At 50.4% G+C, this 22,721-nt stretch overlaps 1 protein-coding gene across 7 annotated transcripts in view; it reads right to left on the reverse strand.

Annotated features, from left to right (window-relative positions):
• The window catches only part of ANKS1A (ankyrin repeat and sterile alpha motif domain containing 1A), a 77,409-nt gene that overhangs the window by 34,386 nt on the left and 20,302 nt on the right, over positions 1–22,721 (reverse strand). For 5 of the 7 annotated variants that reach the window (XM_085083105.1, XM_085083104.1, XM_085083103.1 and 2 more), the window contains 9 exons: positions 22,525–22,587; positions 17,743–18,039; positions 17,052–17,127; positions 16,670–16,771; positions 15,370–15,465; positions 15,089–15,285; positions 13,470–13,562; positions 9,288–9,405; positions 3,071–3,636 (listed from right to left, as the gene is read on the reverse strand). In XM_085083105.1, the coding sequence (XP_084939231.1) occupies positions 3,071–3,636; positions 9,288–9,405; positions 13,470–13,562; positions 15,089–15,285; positions 15,370–15,465; positions 16,670–16,771; positions 17,052–17,127; positions 17,743–18,039; positions 22,525–22,587 (1,608 nt within the window). Of the gene's footprint in view, positions 1–3,070; positions 3,637–9,287; positions 9,406–13,469; positions 13,563–15,088; positions 15,286–15,369; positions 15,466–16,669; positions 16,772–17,051; positions 17,128–17,742; positions 18,040–22,251; positions 22,367–22,524; positions 22,588–22,721 lie in introns of those variants that run through there. The other 2 variants (XM_085083108.1, XM_085083106.1) reach the window with 2 other exon arrangements.

The raw sequence follows: 22,721 nt of genomic DNA on the forward strand, positions 1-22,721 counted from the left end.
TTCCTTTTGCAGCAGCCATGGAGCACCACTGCAGTTAGTCATCGGAGATGAATGTCCAGCGCCATAATTAACTACAGAATATTCATTAGTTCTTCAACTAATTCACTTGGGAGAAGAAAAAGTGGTGGACTGTGCACCTCCTGTTTTCTAAAAAAAACCCCAAAAACCTAAAGTAACATGCACGTTTTATTCAGGTCCCTAAATTTTTTTGGAAGGAGGTTTAATCTCTTCCTAGAAGGACTTAAATCAGAACACAGAACTACCACCTCATTCTGTGGGATTGATACTGGAACCTCCAAAATCCACATTCAGCATTGGACCTGCTGACCTGATAGCAGGCAGCTGGAAGTGGAGCATTAAGGGATGTCAGGAGCCAGGTCTGAGGCTAATTCCCAGCAGCCTTCCTTGTTCTTTGCCCTGACCATTTAACAGATCATGTTTCTTACAAACGCCTTCCAGGCAGAAGAGCAGCCCCAGGCTGATGGGCAGGGCTGGAGCTGCTCTACAGGGGAAGGCAGAGCAGAAGCAGGTTAATATGCCCTGAAAAGGGGGCTGGCAGTGGGGCTGGGGGCAAAGCCCCCCTCCTTCAGAGGTGCAAACACAGGTTATTCTGTACCAAACCCTCGGTGAGCTGCTGCTGCCCCACTCATCCCCATCTGCTCAATATTCATCAGCCAAGGATAAAAACCAAATCCATCACTTCAGCTCTCAGCCAGGTTTGGAAGGATTCAAATACTTTTGCTGACTGAGAGCTCTACCCCTCACATGCCTCCTTGCCCCCAGCCTGCTTCCCACTAGAGCAGGACTGAGAATTTTTGGTCCTCACCTTCTCCCTGGGCAACACATGGATATTTGATGTATGAGTTTCTCTGCCTTGCTCACACAGAATTCCCACCTGACAGTGGCAGCAGGACCACCACGTGTGCCTTCCCACTCCCAGGAAGGAGCAGGGGGTCAGGAGGAGATGGGACATGGGCTGAACAGGCTCCTGGGCAGCACAGAGCAACACTCTGGGCCAGGTCCTGGGAGCAGGGGAGCTGCAACTGGGAACAGGGATGAGTTTTGCCAAGTGAATCATTCCTTCCCCATCCCACCCTTCTGGCAAAGCCAGCACCACCTTCCACTTCCAACAAAGGGCATTGGCAGTGCTTGGCTGGGGCAAGGACATGACCCTTTGCTTCCAAGCAGCAGATTTTCTGCTGTCCCCAGCCAGGGGGGACACCAGGGCCCACAGCAGTGTCAGCCTCTGCTGCAGGTCCCATCTGTCCAGGGACACCACAGATCCCTCCAAGCCCCTGTGCCCTGCACAGACACACCTACTGCTGGCCAGGCAAGCAGGCAGAGCCCTCAGCTTGCTGGGTGCAGCTGGGAGCCACAGAGAGCTACACATGGATCACTTCCCTCCTTAGTCACCTGCATAGAGGCTATTAAAATTAATAGAATATAAATCTGCCATTGTGTCCCCTCAGCACAGAGGGAGAGCCAAATCATTGCTAACAGGAGTGGCTCAACAAGGTTTATATTGCCCTGGTAAATGCGGAGGTTGCAAGTTGCATCCAATTATGAGCAGCTGCATTATCCCATCCAGGGAACTAATTCAACACTCAATGACACCACTACATTTATGTTTAAATCTCACTGTTGCCACTGTGACCAGCTCGACTTTTTAAAAGTGAGACCTGCCCCATTGCAGACAGATGTGAATTTTTCACATTCTTTCTCCGATTTCCTCACCTAAACAAAAGGGGAAGGAAAAGCAGATTCCTCTCTTGGGACTTGTCTGGCTGCCTCAGGGGAAATGAGGGATTTGTTTACAAGCAGGAGGAAGCAGCTCCAAGGTTCATCTGAGCAGAGGAAGCAGAGGCAGTGCAGGCAGCCCAACACTTGACCTCTGCTACCAGTGCAGTCATGCCAAAGGCTTCTGCCCTTTCAGTGTCTGCTGCAAACAGCTCAGATAAAAGCACAGGGAATTATCCAGCCCGTCCAAAGAACCTTCTGCTGCAGAGCCTTTCCCTAAGCCACGGTACAACTGACCCGGGCAATTAACAGTGAAGCTTCTCCAGCCCAAGCAGCTGCAGAGGAAAATATCTATTTGGCAACCCTGAGACCCGGCAGGGAGTGAGGGGGAGGGAGAGAATGAACTGATGGATGGATTCTCACGTTGCTCTTAGTATCTCCAAATACCTCCCTCTTCCCCAGATGATAATTTTCTCTCCAAGCCAGGGTTGGAGAGGCAGCTGAGCATCAGCCAGTGCAGGGGCACAACCCTCCCCCGGGTTTCCACGCCCGGCACACGCTGCTCCACACCCCCAGCACCACGCCAGGGGTTTTGGTTCCTTTCAGAGTACAAAGAGTGGTTCATCCGAGCTTATCTCTTCTGCAGCCCCGGCTCTCCCGGCACAGAATCATCCCCAAAGAATGTTTCAGTAATGCTGCGGTGCTGAATTTCAGAGGGACACTTAATCTCGCCCCAGTGGCTCTCCAGGGCCAGCTTTCTGAGCATGAAATATTTAACTGTCCGTGGGCGTCCGATATGATAATAAAGTGACTGCTAACCAGCCGCTGAAATACACGTGTGAGGAGGAGAGCAGGAGCTATCAAATACACAAACCAGCCTAATTACTGTCTTCCTTCCATCCCCACAAACCCCCGGGCACTGCTCACACTCTCCAGCAGCAGGGAACCAGCAACACAACACCTCCAAGACTGGGATAGTCAACAGGGAAGAACTGGAAGGAGGAGATCAGGAGAAAAGTTGGTGAGGTGCACTGTTACCAAGTCTTCCTCATTTTGGGAATGTGAAAACTTATCTGGCTTGCCTAAAAGAAACTAAGCACTGTATTTGAGAAAAAAACTTTGAAGCCGCTTGCAGTTCTGCTACTTCCCCACTCCAATGAATTCTCTTTTGGCATTTAACACCTTACAGGCTCCCAGCGAGCATGTGCCTGTAAATGCCTTGTGAGAGTTAGTGGAAGCAATGGAACCCACCCAGGACCCCCTGAGGGCAGAGGGGAACTCCTGCTGCAGAGTCATTCCTGGCACAGAGGCTCTTTAGCAAGCTCAGCCTTACCTCATCCCACTCGGAAGCAAAGGATGGAGACTTCTCCAGCCGCTTCTTCCCGGTGCTGCAGTTGGAGAGCGATTCGCTCCGGCTCCCCATGGCATCGTCCTCCGTCGGGGAGCAGGTCAGCAGGTCAGAGTCCGACTTCGACAAGCTGCGGCTGAGTTTGAGCTCGGCTTTGGGTTTGCTGCCCGGGTGGGCTCTGCCCACAGCTCTGTCCCCCTCCGGCTCAGCACCGCCGGGGTGCTGTGGCACGTGGGGCGTGACTAGGGCTGAAGGATCCGCCCGGCTGACGTGCTGCACCGTGGCGTACACCGCCGTCTGCTTGGGGTCCGGGGAGCTGCTCCGTGCTGATCCCGACGAGGGTAACTCAGCATCCTCCAGCTGCATAGCAGCAGGGTGGCTCGAGGCTTCCGTGTCCTCCTTCTCCGCGGAGGAAACGAGCCTGAAAGGGTCCTCGCTTATCTCGCAGATTGGAGAAGAGCCGTGGAGCAACCCTGAAAACTGCTCTGGCACCTGGATGTCCTGGCTGTCGGCAGAGTCCTGGCTGCGGCCGCCACTGCTCCTCCTGTGGTCTTCAAGGGGATGGAAACGGAGAGGAGGGGGAAATTAAAAACATGGAAGAAGTAGCAAAATCCCAGTTCTCTCCCTGCCCTCCCTCAGCAAGGGAGAGAGAGATAAAGAGAGAACAGTTCCGTATTGTTCCGCGTGCTCAACTTGTACCCAAAGTCATGGCATTTATGAAATTCCAAACACTGGCCCGATTTACGCAATCTGGCAGCTCTCCGTGTTTTTTATTCCTGTTAACACTAACTATCAGGCCTTGCTATATAAGGCCAAGAGAAGTGCTAACTATATCCTGCAGAGAGAGCAAGTGAGGTGGGAGCAGCAGAGACAGAGGCTCCTGGAACATCTGATCCGTTTCCATAAAGGCCAAAGCGTTATTTAGAGCCGCGCGCCCGGCTCTTGGCACGGGCTGCAGGGTGGGAAAACGCCTGGACTGTAATCGACCTGTGAGTTCCAAAATCCGCTCCCAAAAAAACCCACTGCTTCCCTCCCTAGTGGCTTCCGAGTTTAACCTCTCCTCCCTGCTCAGGGGAGAGAAATAAACAGTTTATGCAAGAAAAGAAACTTGAGCAAAAAGTCTCTTTTGCAATGAACTGAGCACAGAGTGGTCAGAGCTGGTGGAGGACCAGCTGCCCCAGAAATGTGACACTGGTTCCCAGCTACTCCTGCCCCAGCAGCTTTAATATCAGGTACCAGGGTCCTGCATAAACCATGAAGAATTGACTGATCCCAAGTGCTGAGCATGCCCACACACACCCCCATGTACTCACCTTTGTCACAGCTGAACAAGCGTTTCAACTGCAAAAGCAAAACTCTGTCAAACCAACAAGTCTAACCTTGGTTTCCTAGGATTCTTTCACCCTCCCAGCACTGCTTGTGAATTTTAACTGCTTCCATTTAGGTGCTGAATAAACTCTTCAGTCTGAGGACTAAAAATTGATACTGCAAGGGAACAATAAAGCAAAGCGCTCTGATAAGGAGGCTCTGAAGTGCAGGGAGGATGTTTGGATGTGAAGAGGAAATTGCCTGCTTTGTGGACAGCAGCTTTGGGAAGCCAAGGCAAAGGAACCCTCCTTTCCGTGCGCAAAATAATGAATTCTACTTTAACTAAAAGCAGCCTGCTAGCAGCAGCAGAGAGCCCAACTCAGCCCCTAGCACCTTTCCAGCACCAAGCCTGATAAGGGGATTTTCAAACAACACCTGTTGGGCTTTGTGGTCTGTCCTCACACCAGAAATGGGCAGGAAAGGGCTCAGTGAGTCATGTGCCTTTGTGTTTGGGTCTCAGGTACCCCATGCCTGACGAGCATGGTGAGTCCCTCTTGCAGGCATAGGAAGGTCAGGAGCAGCCACAACCCTCACTGCTCACTGGGATCAAGTGATGCAAGGGATTATCTCATCCTGGATCCTATGAGTTAGAGATTCCACGACAGTGAAGTAGTTGTTGACTCTCTTGCACAGGCACATAAACCACCAGCTCTGTGACGGGAGCTGCCAAGGGTAGGCAGGTCCCAGTGCTGGCTGAGGGGGGCCAGCAGCAGCACCCCAGATTACAAGGCCAGACTGGAGAGAAACCTCAGAGGACAAACCTCAGAGGAGATCAGATGTCCTGCATTCACAGGACAGACTGGGATTAATGCAAAGCCATGGAGAGGTGAGCAGGACAGCAGTGATGGGAGTCACATAAACCTGTGGGGAAAGAAAAACTTTTGCAGCTTTTCTTCCCAACCTCTTCCCTTCCTTGGAAACCATTTCTTCCATGCCCCAGCTGAACCTTTACTGACATTTCTGCTGAAGGCAGAGAGGCGGCTGGCGACACTTTGTGCCACGTGCTGTAACACTTGAGTCCAGCCAGAACAGAGTGCTCCAAATCCAGCTCCAGCACCTCACAAAAGGGCTCCTGTTGGACAGGAATCCCAGCCACCCACTCATCCACAAGCTGAAGAGGAACTCTGAAATACAGGGCAGCTGCCAGGGAAGGAAGGGATGGAGCGAGGGCAACAGCACTTGCTCAGAAGTCGTGAGGAACATCTTGAAGGAAACAGTTCAGAGCCTGCCCTGAAAGCTGCAGACAGAAAAACTAATGTAGAAAGTCACCTCATTTTTTTTTTTGTCACTGAGGTGCACACAGCAGGAACATGCAGGGCTCTCCAGGCCTCTCCTTTAAAGGCACCTGAAAGAATCATCCTCCAGCTACACCTGAGTTACACTCAGAAATGGTTCTCAACACAGGGACTTTTGCCCAGCTCTCTTCACTGATTTCACCCCCCAGCACAGATAATCTCACTGATCCTGACTTTCTCAGCCACAGGAGAGGCTGCTCCCAACCCTTCCTGGGATCAGGAGCCCCTCCTGGGTACAGACTGTTTGCTTCCCAGGGAGGATTCAAGTAAGAGCTTCCCTGCCAGCAGCCTGAGGACTCCAGATACGAAGCACTTCCCAAACACTCCTCGCTAAGCTGTAACCACCCTGCCTCGACTGGATTTCTTTCCCTATATATCAACAGCAGGATTTGTCTCACGGCCCTGGATTAGGAGAATGAAGCTGTTACTGCAGCTGCTGCTTGCACAAGCTCCCCACCCTTAAAATTAGTGAGGGCATACAGCAGCCTCTGACTTGCACGTGGAAAAGGCTCCCCATGTTACATCACGCCAGAATTTGTCAAGTGAGGAGCAGGCAAATCTCCCTCCTGTGAAACAGAAGGCCAGAGGAGGAAGCTGGCCTTGAAGGGTGGAAAAATAGCCTTCACCTTCAAGAGAACTGAAACACAGGCTCATTCCACAGGCAGGTGGAATGCCATGTGTGGAAGGCAGCTGAGGATGGCACACTCCCGTGTTAGTCTCGCCAAGCTCAGCCATTCCAGGTAGAGTTTATCCACCTGAACTTGTGCTCATTTGTACTCCCCTCACCAGAAAGGGCAATGAGACACTGTCCTGCTTAGAGAGATCATTGATGTGACTTGTATAACACGGTAACAGCAGAAACATAGGCTTGGCCTGGGATATGGAACAAGGGTCTGTCCTCTGTCCATGACAACACCATGTGAGGACACACAGACTGTGGGTTTATACTGTCCTTCATCTCACAGCAAACCAAGAGCTTTCTGACCCCAAACCTTTGTCTGCAATATCCAAGAGTACCCACAGATCAAGGTCCACCCCACTTTGTCAGCAGCCATACTGTGGCTCTCAGAAAAGAGTTTCTTTAAGTCTCTCTGCAGTGTGCTCTGACATTATTGCTGGCTCATTCCAGCTCTCTGGTTTGCAGCACGGTCACATTGTGCTGGTTGAACCGGTATAACCACAAAGAAAATCTCTGGAAGGGCAATGCAGGGTCTTCAATCTTCCTATGGAAGCAGCACAGAACAACCTCAACAGGTACCAGTTTGTACTAACTACCAGAAGGCACCAAGTCAGTCCTACCTGCAGCTGGTCACTGCTGACAGCACCTGGGAGTGATTCCTGAGAAGCCAAACAGATTAAAACTCAAAAGCTTTTCCACATTCACCCTCTATCAGAGCTCTCTGGAGGCAGCAGGAGCTGAGAAGCCTCCTCCTGGTCACTCCACACACATTCCTCCTCTCTTGCCTTATTTTCACACCCTGTTACAGGGCCTGAGTGCCCTGACTTCACGCATGTGACTGCACACCAAAGTGGATGGGAGAGCATTTGGCTTAAACCACTTCTGATACTCTGCCCAAAACACGAGGCCAACTTCTCCCAGTGCTCCAACATGTGACAGCGAGCTGCTCTAACACTCACAAAGGCCACCAAAGCCAGTGGATAATGCCACATTCATCTGCTCGCTGGACACAGGACAACTGGCAGCCACGGGAACAAAGGCAGCTATCACAGATGAAAGGCACCATTAAACCCGCGTGCCTGAAATTCAGCCTTTCCGCTGCCCTGAAATGCCCTTTCAACAGCCACAAGAACCCAAGTCCTCCTCTCCTGACCAAAGGCTCCTCCAGAACTCATCCACAAGGCCAGACCCTCAGACTGAGAGCCAAGAAGCAGTTCAAAGCCATGCTTCAGCCTGTTCTGTTTCTTGGGAGTGAGCTGTTGCCTTTGATGCTCCAGGACCCTTCTGATCCAGAGGTGGGAAAATTCTCCAACACCCCAAGTAAGCTTCAGTCCCTCCCTCAGCTCCTGTTTAACTTTTTGGCAAAACAGCTCTGCTACTCCCCAAATTTATCTTCTCCTCCCCTATTAACCACAATGCTGACTGCATTTAAAGAGCAGACAAATGCTGGAAGATGAGGAAAAGCTCAACTGCATCCTTGAATTTCTCCCACTGCAACAGTGGGAAGAGCTCCAGGCTTGTTACCAACACAACACCACTGTCCATGGAGTGCAAACCGTTAAGTCACAGCTTTGATCTTTCCAGCTGTGCACCAAAAGATGGGACTCTGCTCTGGATCCACAACAGGATCCATGAAGATCTTCCTGCAACATCTCCTGTTTTCAGGTGTGCGGGGGAAGAGATTTGCATCAAGAACATGCAGCTGCATTACTCTGAGGCTTTATTTTAAGCTGACACATAATTAGGACACACCTCCACTCTTACCAATCAAGCCTGAACACAGCAGCCAGGGGAAGGAGCGGAGCTGTTGGAATAGCTCATGCCTGAATAACCAGCAATAGCTGCCCACTGATGAGTGCCTGAAAGCCCTGGCTCAGTGGCTGTTGCCCAAGGACCGTTCCTGGCCCAGACTGCAAAGCACCAACCTGAAAAGCTCACAAATTTTGCTTCTGGCAGTGAGGGGCTTTGGCAAGTGCTGGTGGGAACACAATGACCTCTTGTGCCACCCTGGAACAGCCAGGAGAGCAGCAGGATTCAAACAATGATAACTATCATGCTGCAAAGAGGGGAAAAAAGCTGCAGGTCTGACAAGGCAGTCAATGAGCCATCACCTCGAGTCCTTGTTAGCCCCGACCATCCTCAAAGGGAGAGGGGTTTCCGTGTGAGAGTCCAAACTAAATCCACCCAAATTCCTGCTCAGGACTTCTGAATAAAGCTGGAAGTCTCTTCCCTCTAAACAAATCTTTTGTTATTGTTGAAGGAAAGCCAAAAAGCCAACTACAGCCAAACACAAGAGACAAGGTGTTCCCAAATGCTTTATAAAGCATGAAGGTCCTTCTTGCAGGAGGAGAGAATGCCTCAAATTAACCTGTGCACCCTGTGGATTTCAGTCAGTTCTAGTTCTTGCTCTACACATTTTTGTTTTCCTCCTCTGTTAGTTTCCATCACAAATTAGCTCTAACACAGAGCAGGATGTTGATTTTACAGCAGGATAGCAGAAACCTGCAGCGCCAGCTGGATGGAGAACATGGCTCACTGGAATACTCATGTTGCTCATCTCCCTCCAGCACAGCCTCCAGCCTCTCACCCTCTGCCTTTGCTTGGCCAGGCACAAGATTTGGGCACTTCTGAGGTCACAGAGTGGATCCTTGCAATCTCTGAACTGTCCCAGAGTGGAGCTGCCCTTCCTCCCTGTACACTTTGTACAGGAACGCTCAGAGCTCTCCTTCACAGAGAGATTACCAGGAAACACAACAATCACCCTCCAGCCCCCACCCAGCAGAGAATTCTATTGTTCCACTTGCCCTCTGCCCTCCATGTTTCCCTGAAGTGCATGCAAGCTTTTTGGATGGTCACTCACCTTTTGTTTTCCTGTCCACTGCAACTGGCTTTTTCGTTTCTGCTGTAAGCAATAGCTCGTAGGGGTGTTCCTCTTCCTCAGCTCCACTTCCCCTGCTCTTCCCCCGGGCAGCAGAGGCCTAATGGAGAATAGCACAGTGTGGTGCTCTGCAAAGCAGTGCTCTGTCCCAGCATAAACCCCAAAGCCTCTATGCCATGGGTTAAGCATGGAATTGGCAGAGGCAACACCTTCACTCCGGAGAGTGAGGAAAAATGTAATATTCCCCTTCGGTTTTTTTAACCCACACAAAAAAAACCCCACCCAAACCCCTTTAATTTTTAGTATTTCAGGCTGCTGACAGCTTTCCAGCACTGACCAACTGCCTCACTGTGCAAAGGCTGCAGACAGTCTGGAGGGGGAAAGAGCTGAGACCGTTATTCCTGTTCATCCCAACTCAGACTCGCTGTTGCTACCGGAATTTGCATCGTCATTCACTTTTTAGCTGCCGGCCCTATTAGGACAGGGCTGAAAAGAACAAAAGCCCAAATCCCTGCCACCCTCTCAGGCATCTCAGATCTGCATTTCTGACCTCGGGATGTATGACCTATTCAGAACTAAAGAGTCCTCAGGCAGCACTGTATGAACTCAGTTTAACTTCAACGTGCAGCAGCGATTGTGCTCATTTAAATCCCCCAAAACCTCTACTTAGAGCTGGTTTGTAGCCCTGGCAGACTCTCCCTGAGCTGCTCTGGAAACCACCATCCATGTGCAGGGATGAGGTTGTGGTGCAGGATCCAGGGATGAGGTTTTGGATCCAGACTCATGCATGCTGGTCTGCATCAATGCCAAGGATGACAGGCACTGGATGCTCTCGTGTGCCATGCCAGTGCTGATGGGGCTAAACTGGCCACCAGGGCACCCTGCTGGCACAGTCAGTTGCCTTTCAGCACCATCTCCTGGCCAGACCCTGGCAGGTTGATGCAATCCTGTCCCAGGAACGCAGCATGACCTGGGACTGCACCCTAAGAGGCTCAAAGAGAGCTGGGGAGGGGCACAGAGTGATAAAATTTGTGAATGGCTTGGAAGTGTTCAAGGACAGGTTGGATGGGGCTTGGAGTAACCTGGTCTAGTGGAAGGTGTCCCTGTCCATGGCAGGGGATGGGACTGGATGATCTTTAAGGTGTCTTCCAACCCAAACCATTCTGTGATCCCATGTGTGACTATACCCAACCACTGTGGGACAAACCCAAGACAGAAAGCAAACAATTCCTACCTATTGCCAGGACAGGGAAGAACAGGTCTGAGCAAAGCATGCCCCCAGGGAGTGCTCCTACTGCTCAGCCCCCTGGACCTGCCACTGCCCTACCAGCAGAGCACACACCACCTCCTGCTTCTCCCCGAAGTGAAAGCACCAGAGCTGCTCCAAGGGCAAACTGGTACCTACCTGACTGCAACCCAGCCAGGAGCTCTGGAAGCTTAAGGAGTCTTGGAGAGGCACCCAAGAGTCAGAAGCACAGAAAGGATTCTGACATCCACGTGCTGTTCTGCACGAGCCCAGCTGGCTTTTAAAGTGACTTTCACAATGGGAGGAAACAGGTCATGTCCAGCATGGGAAGTATTTATTCTACCTGCTTTGAGCAGGAGCTGCCAGGCAGACCTGCTCCTTTCCAGGTGAAGGAGCTCATAATGAGCAAATTAGGGAAAAAATTCTGACCAGATGGTGGCACGAAACCATCAGACCAGAACAGCAGGTAACAGGTTCCTGCCAGTGATCTTGGAAAAATCCTGCACAGCAGCAGCCTGTTAGCACAGCAGCAGCCTGGACCTTCAGCCAGGCTCTGGTGCTCTCCTGACACTCCTGTAGATTATGATTCCTGTGCTGTCCTCTTTAAATGCACCAAAGGCAGGAGCTCTCCAGCAGCACACAGCTCCCAGCTTCTGCTTTGTGAACTTTCACAGGCCTGTTTGCACCTGATTTTCTCCATCTCTCATCCTTCCAAGCGCTAAATAGTTTCAGGTTCAAATTCACTCAAAGCAAAGACCATTGCTGGAGAACACTGCTTGCTCTGTGGGCTCTGTGACCAGGAGCAACACCAAATTTTCTTCCAATTCAGCTTTCAGTTCTTCAGCCATGTTGTTTGCATGTATAAATGTTCACTGGTAGCAAAGCCCAAAGATAAGACACCGTGAACAATGAGGATGGTCTTTAAGGTGTACTTAAGCCACAGCAGAGGACTTTGAAAAACTTTTTAAAGGGTAACTCATCTCTTCCTCTGTCTTCCCCTCCCAGAGCTGCAGACCAAACTCCTGGAGCCAACGTGGCGCCTTGTCCTTGATCTGCACTTCCCTTCTGGAGACAAGCAGTAAACAACTGGAACTGAAGCTTAATTTGACAATGCAGACTCTTACTCAGCTCCAAACCCAGAAGGTTTCTGCAGATAGTGAAAGGCACCACTCAAGCACCTCCACACAATCAGCTCCTTTCCCTGTTTGTACCAATGTTTTTCCGTGATGAAAGTGAAGTTTCTTGTTTACGCTCCTCTGTTTTGACTGATAGCCCCAGCTTGGCAAGGAATAAAAAGACTACTTTGGAAAACTAGAGTTTGGCCCAACCCCAGAATACTCAATGACTAAGTGTCCTGGCTCCAATGGGAGAGAGCAGGGCTGGAGGGTGGCAAATTGGGATGCTGCAGCAGAACATTTACAGCATTCCCGGAGCATGTGCACGCCTGCCCGGCCCAGGGAGAACAGGCACTGAGGTGATAAAAGATGGGCAAGAGTTAAAGCATTAAAAAAAGTTAAAGAATTAAAAAAGCAGAGCAGGCCAGGAGGAGCAAGCAAAGGAAAAGGATCAGCCCCAAACTCCTCATCAGTATGTCCAAAAGGTCATTTCCAGGCAGCCACATGCTCTCTGTAAGCTTTGTCACTGAAGCTGGTCGCAAATCAAGGTCTCCCCAGCGAGTCACTTTGCCATTTGCCAGCAAGATTTCCTTTAATGGATTGTGCTTCCAAAGCCATTAAAGGCAGGACAACACAGCAGGTGTTTGGTAATTAAACATGGCAAGAAAGCTCAGCAGGAACGGTCAAGGCACGTTTCCCTCCCTCGTGTTTATTGTCATAAACAAGCTCTGCTGCCCAATTACGCCATGACCTGCTGCCCAGCTCTCCTCTTCCACAGCCAAACACAGGACTGATTATCACCCCCTGCATTTGAGCAGCAGTGCAGGGATCAGTCCACAATGTCACATCCCAGTTTCTCTGCTTACACATGGCTCAGGGTTTACTCCCTCTCTGCAGTCAGTTTTATTACAGCAGACCATGTTCACTCGTGTCTTGTGTGGATTTGACACACTCCAAAACACTGATTACATTTATGCCTTGCAGAACTCCAGCAGATCAGCACATTCAAAGAAAGCACCTGCTGAAGCAGAGCCTGGTCCAACAGCAGAGGTGGCACACACTCCATGGGCTTCACATACAACCCATTGCCTTTGGGAGAGCACAGAAATCCAAAGGATTTGGATTTGCTTTGAACGTTTTCCTGGGTGTCAGCAGAAGTTGCCAAGGCACATTTGTGGTTTCCCACAGCCGTGTCTCCCGGAGAGTCCTTCCTTCTGAGGTTCACAGGCAGGTGAATGAGAGGAGCAACAGGAAGCCCAGGAGCAACAAAATGGAGTGGGAGAGCTTGTGTTCCACCAGAAAGCAGCTCACATGCACTGACCACTGCAGAAGGCAGCTTTAATATGTGCTGGGCCACATCCTCAGCTGAATTCAAGCCCCTGATCCCTGCTCATGTCAGTGGAACCCACAAGCCCACACAGCTCCTCCACAGCTGGGAGCTCAGAGGAAGCAGGAACTCACAGCCCCTCTGTGTTTCAGTCCAGCTGAAGATGCTTGTGGTGGGATCATTACTAGTGGGCAATGGTCCACATCGCAACGTGGGTCAGAAAAATCTCTTCCTAAGGGAATTCTGAGCCAAGAATAGAAAAGTAAGGCTGAAGGTCAACTCTGAGGTGCCCTGGAAGAACCGGACAAAGGAAGTTCCCATGGTAAGGGGACAGCAGTAATGCTGAGTGAGGGAATATTTCTCATTCACAGCCCAACTAGCACAGGAGGTAACAGCATCCTTGGCTCCTCCCAAACTATTAAAAGTGACGTCTGAACCACTCTCCCATGAAACACCCCAGAGCAAGCCCCATGTACCTCACAGGGAGCACTGTGGCCTGTCTTCTTCTCCATATTCTGCTCCTCTTCTTCATCAGGCGGGGGCTTGGCCGGTGGGGGAGGACGTTCTCTCTGTGGGTGAGACAAGCACTGTCAGCTGTGCTGGTACAGCTCTATGTCCCTTCTGCTCCCTCCAGCTCTATGTCCTCACTGCTGTGGATGCAGCAAGGACCTCTTCAAATTAATCTGGGTGGAGAAGTTCTGCCCTAACAGCTGGGCAATGGCTGCTGCCTTTCCTCATCCTCTTCCTCAGGACTCAGATCTGTTTGCACAGGTCTCACTCAGACCCAGACCAGTAGCTGCACTACATAAGGGAGTAAGCAATGAGCTGATGGGGAGAAAGGGCTTGTGGCTTAGTGAAACTAATGCCAGAGGCACCTCTCACAGTGGAAAACTCTGGAGATAAGAAACAATGCTAAACTGTTCTCCAATATCCTGGGATTGTCACTGGGCAGCTGGAGCTGCTGCCTGATCCTGAGGCTGAGCACATCCCAGGCCACCTCCTGCCCAGCCACAGCTCCATCTAATGGCAAAGGGAGCAGCAGAGCTGCACTGCTCACTCAGCAAGTCAGGGGAGGAACTCCAGCGAGCTACTGGAGCATTTCCCTCTTCCTGCTCTCTTTTCACTGCAGTTCAGCCTCTTGTCTTTCCTTACTTGTGACAGAGCTGAGCTTATTTCACACCAAACACCATCAGCACAGCACAATGACAAGATTTGATCAGTAACAGGACAGTGCACCTGATACTGCACACCTGATAGATCTGGTCAGAATGTCCATCATCCAAAGCTTTTGTCTCATTTCTACTCTACTTGCTTTCTGCATAAGCCAAAGGCTGCACCTCTTTGCAGAGAGGGGAACAATGGTTACTGTGCCCCCAGCAGTTTAATTGTTCACTGCTGCTCTGCCTTTTGTCCAAAAATGCCTCCACAGAGCAGACTTTGGAAAACCAACCAGAACACAGAGCCTGAAGCTGACCCAGCACTGCAGGGCCTGTGTCCCATCTGCCCCACAGCAGCATTCCCAACAATCGCTATCAGGCCAGCAGATGCAGCTGACAGAAGGTGAGGAAGACTTCTCTGGGGACAGTTCCAAGAGCTCTGTGCTGCCTTGTAAAGCCTGGAGTACCCTCTACAGAGCTCTGCAAGTAATACACAAAACCCCCCTTCCACTGCCAACTAGTCTCCAACAGATTATTATTACAGATAATTTCCTGAGAGCCTTTGTTTTGGCAAAGCAGTGAGCGAGACACGAGAAAATGCTCCACAAGTTTCCAGAACTTTTTTCTGGATGAGAAATCAGCCCTTCTGTGAAATGTAATCTCCTGACAGACCAAGATTCACTGGCATCAGTATCCAACTGCCAGGAAACAGAAGGATGCAACACGAAGTGAAACTCAAGCACAAAGAAGTGGCTGCTTGTAGGCAATACATGGGGCTATTGCCTATGAACAGGGCAGGGCAGAAGGAGAGGTACCTGCCTGCTCTAATCATTGCCAGAGAAGGGTTTAAAGATTTCCTCAAGCTGGAAAACCTGACCTTGCAGGTCAGCCCTCTGTGCCTCTAGGACAGGCAGGGATGAGCACACAGAGCTACATACAGGCCTGACTCCTGCTGCCTTGAGGCCACTCGGCTCAGCTTCCTTATTCACAGACTCTCGGTCGGATGATCTCCCGCTGGCCAGGCTGTCCAGGGAGTGGCAGGACGTGGCATTGTACAAAGCTTCATATGGGCTCTCCTCCTCGGGGTTCACATCGAAATCGATGATCAGCTCTGTCACAGCTTTGTCCACATCACCTGTGGGGGGAAGAGAGAGATAGGATTGTCACTGGATCTCCCAACGTCTGTGGTGGCAGGGAGAGGAAAGCTGGTGATGCCCACCCTGAGATGTCCGGCCCGAGGGATCGGTGGCTGGAACGAGCGGGGCTGGAGCAGATTTCTCCACAGCTTTGGCACTTTTCTTCCCAACGGTGTAATCTGCAAGGGGGTTGGGGGGACAGGGTCAGCTCACATCAATCTTGTTTTCTGTCCCCTTCAGCACACGGCACTTCCTCCCTCGTGGGTGGAAGGCCAACTGTCAGCTTATTAAGTGTCCAAAAAAAATAACATTAAAACTTGCAGCTCAGATCCCAAAATAGAAGCAGGCGGCCTCTTTAATCACAGGCACAAGGGTAGGGATGGTCCTTTGAACTTTCAGAGTCTTTAATCAGAAAGCTGCAAAGCTGCTGTACGGACACAGAGTCACGGAGCAGATTTGTGTTGTAGACACAAGCTCCATCACTGAACAGAGTCATAACAAGAGAAACCAATTCCAGCTGCAGCCCCCCAACCACACAGGCAAAGTCAGAAACATTCAGCTGATGTAAAATCCAACAGCAGCTCTCTCCTGGGGCAGACTAACAGCCTTTATCTGCAACACCTCCAGTTTTAAAGCCCATCTTTGTCTTCAGTTTCAGAATAAAGCTCAAACCTACCAGCCTCACAGGCACAGCTTAGTTAAAAGTCTGAGAAGTGCTTTGAACCTGCAAAGCTCCCAAATGCTCAGCATGAATAACACACCCCAGCTCCAAATGCTTCTGATCCTCCCCACAGCTGAGAGGAAATGCAGACAGTGTAATTACAAGGTATGAATTTAGCCAAGATGTCACATTTCATTCCCGAATTTGGACAGACACAATGGACCGAGCTCCTTTATAAACCACAAGTAATCAAGGCCTTTTCTGTAAATCTCATCTGCAGATTCCATGCCCAAGCCTCACAACGAGGCGAGGAGCAGGATGTGAGATCTGTGGACAACGATTTGCCTACACAGACACGTAAAGGGGAGTTGCACCAGAACCATTTCTAAAGCTGTTATTTTGCATTCTGCAAGCAGATTTAGGATATCCTTAATTTTAATTAACTTCTAAAGTGAGCTAAACAAAGCTCAATTAAGCCCATTTAAACTGTAAAAGTCACACCACACTCTCTCAGCAAAGGGCTAATCCTCCTAAATCCCCCCAAGTCCTCCTCCAAACATTTGGTCTGGAGAAGCTCACCCCAGTGTTCCTGCCAACACAGCCTGAAGCTGCTTTGCCTTTAGCACTTTCCAGGGCTAGGAAAGCACATCCTGTACCTGCCCTGGCATAATCAGCACCCAGAACCTTCCCCTGCTCCCCACAGGCAGAGCTGCATCACCCACCTTCGATGAGGGCTGCTATGTGCTGGCTTTTCTGGGAAGGAAGCTCCCTCACAATATCCAGAGCAGTCAGGCCTCTGTTATCCTTTATGTTCACATCAATACCTGTGACAACAGGGGTACAGAGGGCAAAAGGAAGAACATTGTCTAACTGTGTGCAGGTTCACGTTTTTCAAGTCACGTTTGTGATCATCACTGGGGGGAGCTAAAAAACACTCTAGAGACAAAGCTAAAGCCAAACTCCGAGAGCCAACCTCTCCTATATCCTGCTCCAAGGAGCTCCAACAGCTGGATGGAGAAACCTGCTGCACTAGAAAGGGATTTCCTCAAGCTCTGGGTGAAGGGATCACCGCATTAGTGCTTCAAAGGAGGAACATTCTCTCACCTGCAGCCAGCAATATTTGTACCACATCTGTCTTGCCAAACAAAGCAGCTTCGTGCAAAGCACTGCCTTTCTCAGTCTGCAAATTAAATGGAAACATAGCATGAAGCCAGACAGCAGGGAATGGTGAGGGAGGCATGGCTTAGAGGGTTACAGAAGCAATAAATACACAGCGTTGTACACAAGGTGTGGGCAGCACTACCTATGGCTGAGGACAGACTATCAATGTGATTACAGTGCTGAGGATGTGGGATGGAAAAATGGGGATGGTTTCATCAGAGAGACCAACAAAGGGTCTTCTACAGCTTGGCAAGAGGTCATGTCCTGACAAGGAAAGACAAGACCCACATACAAGCCATTGCTGTGAAAACAGCACATTCACAAGTGGCTTGATAGAAAGAGACACGTCTGCCTCCACTGCTATCAAGAGCTCACAGCACTGCAGGACAGAACAGCTTTGGCCAAGGGGTGTTTCTCTCCCTCACTGCATGTCTGGGGCTTTGCCCAGCCCCTGCGCAGGCGTGAGGCATGCACAGCACCCAAGTCCCTCTGGGCAGCTTCCCCGAGCACCCCAGAGCTGCACAGCTGGACACAAAGCTCTCCTCAGCTTCCTTGAGCGCTCCCTCTGCGAGAAGAGGTGGCGGAGCTCTCAAATCCCCAGCAACCAGCCCAGCCCCACAGCCACACCAGATACCTGGTAGTTGCTGTCCATGCCAGCATCCAGGAGGACGTGAACCACGGCCTTGTGACCATTCCTGGCTGCCAGGTGCAGCGGAGTGTGTTTCTTAGTGTTGCAGCTTAAAAGGTTGGGGTGGGCGTTCAGGAGCATCTTGACCACTTCCAGCCTCCCGTAGAGCGCGGCCAGGTCCAGGGGGGTTTCAAACTTGTTGTTGCGCATGGTGGGGTCGGTGAGCTCCTCCAGCAGCACCTTCACCACCTCGGTGTGGCCGTGCTGGGCCGCGCAGTGCAGCGCCGTCTCGTTGTCGTTGTTCTGCGGGGCACAAGCGGCAGTGTGTCAGGGCAAGGGCAGCGGCCGCCCCGCGCCTCGCCTCGCTCCAACATTGAAGTTTAAATGCAAAAACAAGACAAAAAAAGCAGTGGGGAAGCAGGGTCTGAACCAGCCTGAGCAGTGTTTCACCATCTCACTGGCTGTTTACCATCCCCTCACAAGCTCATCGACTGGCCCACCCAGCCACAGCTGCAGGGATGTGCAGAACAACACACTTCAGCTGGGGGAAAGAGGGACTACAGATGAACCAGCCTGTTTTCCAAGCACTGGGATCAGATTCCAGGGGCCATGCTAAAGTTTAAGGGATGTTGAGCTATATCCAGATTCCCATTAATTCTGCTGGCACCTGGGGAAGGCAGTCTGGTACCTTGGCAGCATCCCACACTTCAGGGTGCCACAAAAATAAAAGAGTGAATGTAAGGGCAGGCAACCTGGTGTGTGAATTCTGTTTGCTGGAGCTTCATCGTCATCATTTTAGATTTAAACTTCAATTGTTTCAAGCCCTACTTATCCTGGTTATAACAGTCATTGCACCTCTGCAATTCTGGCTGTTTAGAGAAAGGGTGCACCAAGTCCCATGCAGTTTGTAAACCAGAGAGCCGTGCAATTCCACCACCACAGGAACAAGCCAGGGCTCAGGGCAGCTGAGGGAAGCAATGTCTCAGTGACAAGGGAGCACCCCCAGCTGGAAGCCAGACCCAAACCCATGTGTGCAGCAGCAGCCAGGCTAAGAACCAGCACTGCAAAGCCCAAAGATGAGCACTCCAATACCCTGCACATATAGGTGCAAAATAGGAACATGGCCAGATCTAACACAGCTTTTTCTCAAATTAAATTCTTCTCAAGTTTCTAATTTTACTGCTGTGTGTCATCCACAGAGGGATTCTGGTTTAAGCACTTTAGAAACAACTATCTGACAATTTCACCCCCCAAAAACTCTAATACGAATGGTTACACACTTCAACTGAAATAATCGTGAATTTGTCATTTTAACATTTCCATTAAAACAAACACAAAGTTCTTGTCCTGCTGGAGGCAGCAGCACCGCTGCAGAAGGGAATTTAATCCCTGCCTGCCTGCTGTGAGAGCACACACGTGCCTGGGGACACCGCTCAGTATTTTGCACCATGTCACAAACTCGTGTGGCTGCACAAGCACTCGGATCCTGGTGAGGTGCTCAGTCACTCTCAGGCTCACAGGAGTCCTGTCAACCCCCCACTTGTTTGTATCTGGCTTTTGCATCACTTCTCAGCCACAGGCGAAGCACCAGGGGAGCAGGAGCTGGGAGAGGCTCCAGCAGCTGCAGCTTGAAGGAGCAAAGCAAAGGAGGCAGGAGCAGCACCAGGCACATGCAGGGGGCAAATGGGGGCAAAGCATCACTGCCAGCACAGAAAGTCAAGTCAAACAGGCTCTATCCTGGAGGGAGGCACATACACGTGGACAGAGGTTACTGCAGGATACAGAAGTCTGCACATAAAATATACAAACGGAGTGAGAGGGGACAGAGTAGAGAACATCAGAGCTTGCACCTGCCCGTCAGCTCACGCTGCTGCTGCTCTTGGGCATTTACAGGGTTGGCAAATCCCATTATTCCTATTTGAAAGGGTTGGGAACGCAGGGATCAGGGAGCCCACAACAGCTGGGCCCAGGCTCTCAGCCTGCCCTGTGGCACGAGGGATCCTTGCTGCCAGGCTTTGGGGACAGACTGGATGACCCCAGCCCCCCTGAGCAGTGGGGGGACACACTGCTCGTGCCATGCCAGCCCTGGCTACTGAGGATTTCCTTGGCTAGGCTGCCCCCCTTTCCTTTCTCCCTAGCACAGGGTATGTATCCCTCAGGGGGGCTTTAAAGCATGCAACACTTCCAAGCACCTGCCTGCGGGCTCAGAAATGGGAACAAAACATCCTTTAGAAACGTAATTGTTGGAGACTTCCCTCATCTTCCCTGCAATTCAGTCCAATTTTCCCTAAGCAGATTGGGGATCCAATGCTCGAGGCAAAATCTCCAGACGTTCCTCCTGCAGCAGAGCTCACCGAGCGGTAAAACTCCCCCGAATCATTATAGCAAGTCTCTCCCAATTCCTGACTGTGCAGTGGAAACTCCCACTACTGCCTGAGTCTTTACTGCCTCCATTTTGGGAGAGTTTTGAGCAGCCAAAAATACTACAGCTCTTCCAGACAAGGGAGTTTGCTCCCTTCCTGCGTCACCTCTCCAGGCACAAGCCAGAGCTGAGCCTGAGCAGGAGTGCTCAGACCTACAGATGTATCAGAGATGGAAAGGGAAAATTCCATTCCAGCAGCCAGAAGGCACGTGGCTTCAAATTTCAGAACTACTTAGAAAAAATAGAGCACTCAGGAGGGCTGAGGGGCTGCATTCCTGCAGGAATCCTTGCATCCCCCCAGCTCTCAGCCAGGAGAGAGGAGCTGGGAGCAATGCCCATCTGCAGAGCACAAAGAGAACATGAGAAGGGATGGCTCTGCTTTCTTATGGGCTCCAGCACAGGTTTCAAGCCTGAGATATCACTCACCACACACAGCCCTGCTGTTCCTCATGCCATGCTAAAGTGGAAAATCCACAGCCCTTTCAAGTGCTGTGTCCGTCCTGCACCCCCTGCTACCAACACACTGAGACGGCTCTGACTGAGCAAAGGGAGGCTTGGTTTAAATAAGGGAAAGTTTTCTGACCTGCAGAGACCTGAAGGGTTGAATAAACTGCCAAAGGCCACAGAGCTGCCCCTCTCTGAGGTTTTTGAGAAGCTGGTGGGCAAACCCTGGTCAGGAATGGTTTAGGAACACTTGATCCTGCCCCAGGGTTGGGGAAAGTGGCTAAACAGCCCTTCAGTCCCATCCAGTCTACTTCTAAGATTCCTTTGTAGGATTTTTGTCAGTGTCTGAGTGCCCAGCAGAGTCCTGCCCTATTGACAACCTGCTGTTTGGCTGCTACTGAGAAAACACCAGGGTTTGTGTGACAGACAAAACTCCACATGCTCTTCACAGCTGGCCAGGACCTGGTGCAAAGCTGGTCAGAACTTATAATGAACCCAACAACTGTGTGTAAATCATCTCTCTCCCTTTAAAACCAAAGCAAAGATTCCCAAAATCTTGTCTTGCTCTAAAGAGCACCTCAACTCTCTAGAGAGCACCTGAACTGAGGCTTTAAATAATGCACTTTTCCACAGTATAAAACAAAAATTAGAGGACTCTGTAAACAAAAATTCACAAGAAAGGGAGCTCCTTTGGTATTCCTTCTTTACATTCCTTCTTCATTCAACATCCCTATACTGGAGAGATTTTCCTTGGTTACTGACAATATCTTAAAAAGATCCTTTCAGGCTACTGAACTGTTCAGCTATGATGTTTCCACGGAAGACAATCCTTGGCATAAAATTTCCACCTGGATTTTTGTAAAAATCCCTGATTCAGATGAGCTTCATGGGAATATGTTTGTGCTCAGAGGGTGGGAGTTGGTGACCCTGAAACAGGGCTCTGCAAAACCATGCTTAACTCCCAGCAAGCACAGGAACTCTGGCTGTGTGTTTCTAAAGTCCTGCAGAGGGAAGCTCTGAGAGACAGAAATCTGCCATGGATGGCTGGATCCAAAATAACTGGCTGGAAGCAGCTGTGGTGTGGCAGCTCAGGGCAGAGGTGTCTCAGGACAGAGCAGCAGACTGTTTACCATCCCCAGCTTGCAGCTTCACTAGGAATAAAACTGAAAAATGGTGTCTGGGAACACCACCAGGAATTTGATCTGTTTCTTCAACAGCTCGGTCTCAGCACATCGCACAAGCTGATGTGTCTTTTGTAGCTCAAGAACAACTGAAAACAAGAGAAGAGCAAAACAGGCCAGAGAACAGGAACAGGAGACCAGGGCTGAAGGGTCAGATGACATCACGGACTGAACATCAAAAGAGAGAGACTGATGTAATAAGCAGGACATGGAGGACTTGGGAAGGGAGGCAGGAATATCACTGCCCTCCCTTCTCCCCACCACCACCACAGGAATTAACTGTCCATTCAAACAACACACACAGCATTATGCATTTGGTAGGAGAAAAGGCATCAAAATTCACTCCAAACAGCCCACAGAGAAAATGCATCCATGGTTAAGCAGGGAAAAAAATTCCTTCTCTTTGCATTTATCAGCAACATCAGCACATGAAACAAAACCTAAAACATTTAATTGAAGTAACATTACCTTTGGGAAGTCATCCAGCCCAATCAAGCAAACTGACCATCACTGCGAGTCCTACAAGGCTAAGCAAGGAAGGAGCCCCCAGGAAAGTAAGGAAAAGCTTCCCTTTAATTATGTTTCTATAACTGCTTTGAAGAGAGAAACCCACAGTAAATAAATGGTCCCATTTTCCTTTCCCCAAGCAGCTGCAAAGTGAACAGGTATTATTGCACCTGGAAGCACGCGAGTGCAGCTTGGAGTGATGATGCAGTGAAATGCTGACAGCAAAGTACACACCTTGGCATTGATATATGGGTCAAAGGGGCCGTACTTTTTGAGTTCTTTGATCTCAAGAGCATTCTACAAAAAGGAAGAGGAAAAAGAAAAAAATGTGATAATGAAATGGGTGAGATACAGCAACAAAGCAATGGGTGACTCCAAGGGGTGGAACGCCAGGACACAGCATCTTGTTCCAGTCAGTGCCATGACCAGCA

The sequence above is a fragment of the Lichenostomus cassidix genome, chromosome 26 (genome assembly GCF_008360975.1).
Source record: "Lichenostomus cassidix isolate B80296 chromosome 26, HeHo_3.0, whole genome shotgun sequence".
Lineage (NCBI taxonomy): Eukaryota > Metazoa > Chordata > Aves > Passeriformes > Meliphagidae > Lichenostomus > Lichenostomus cassidix.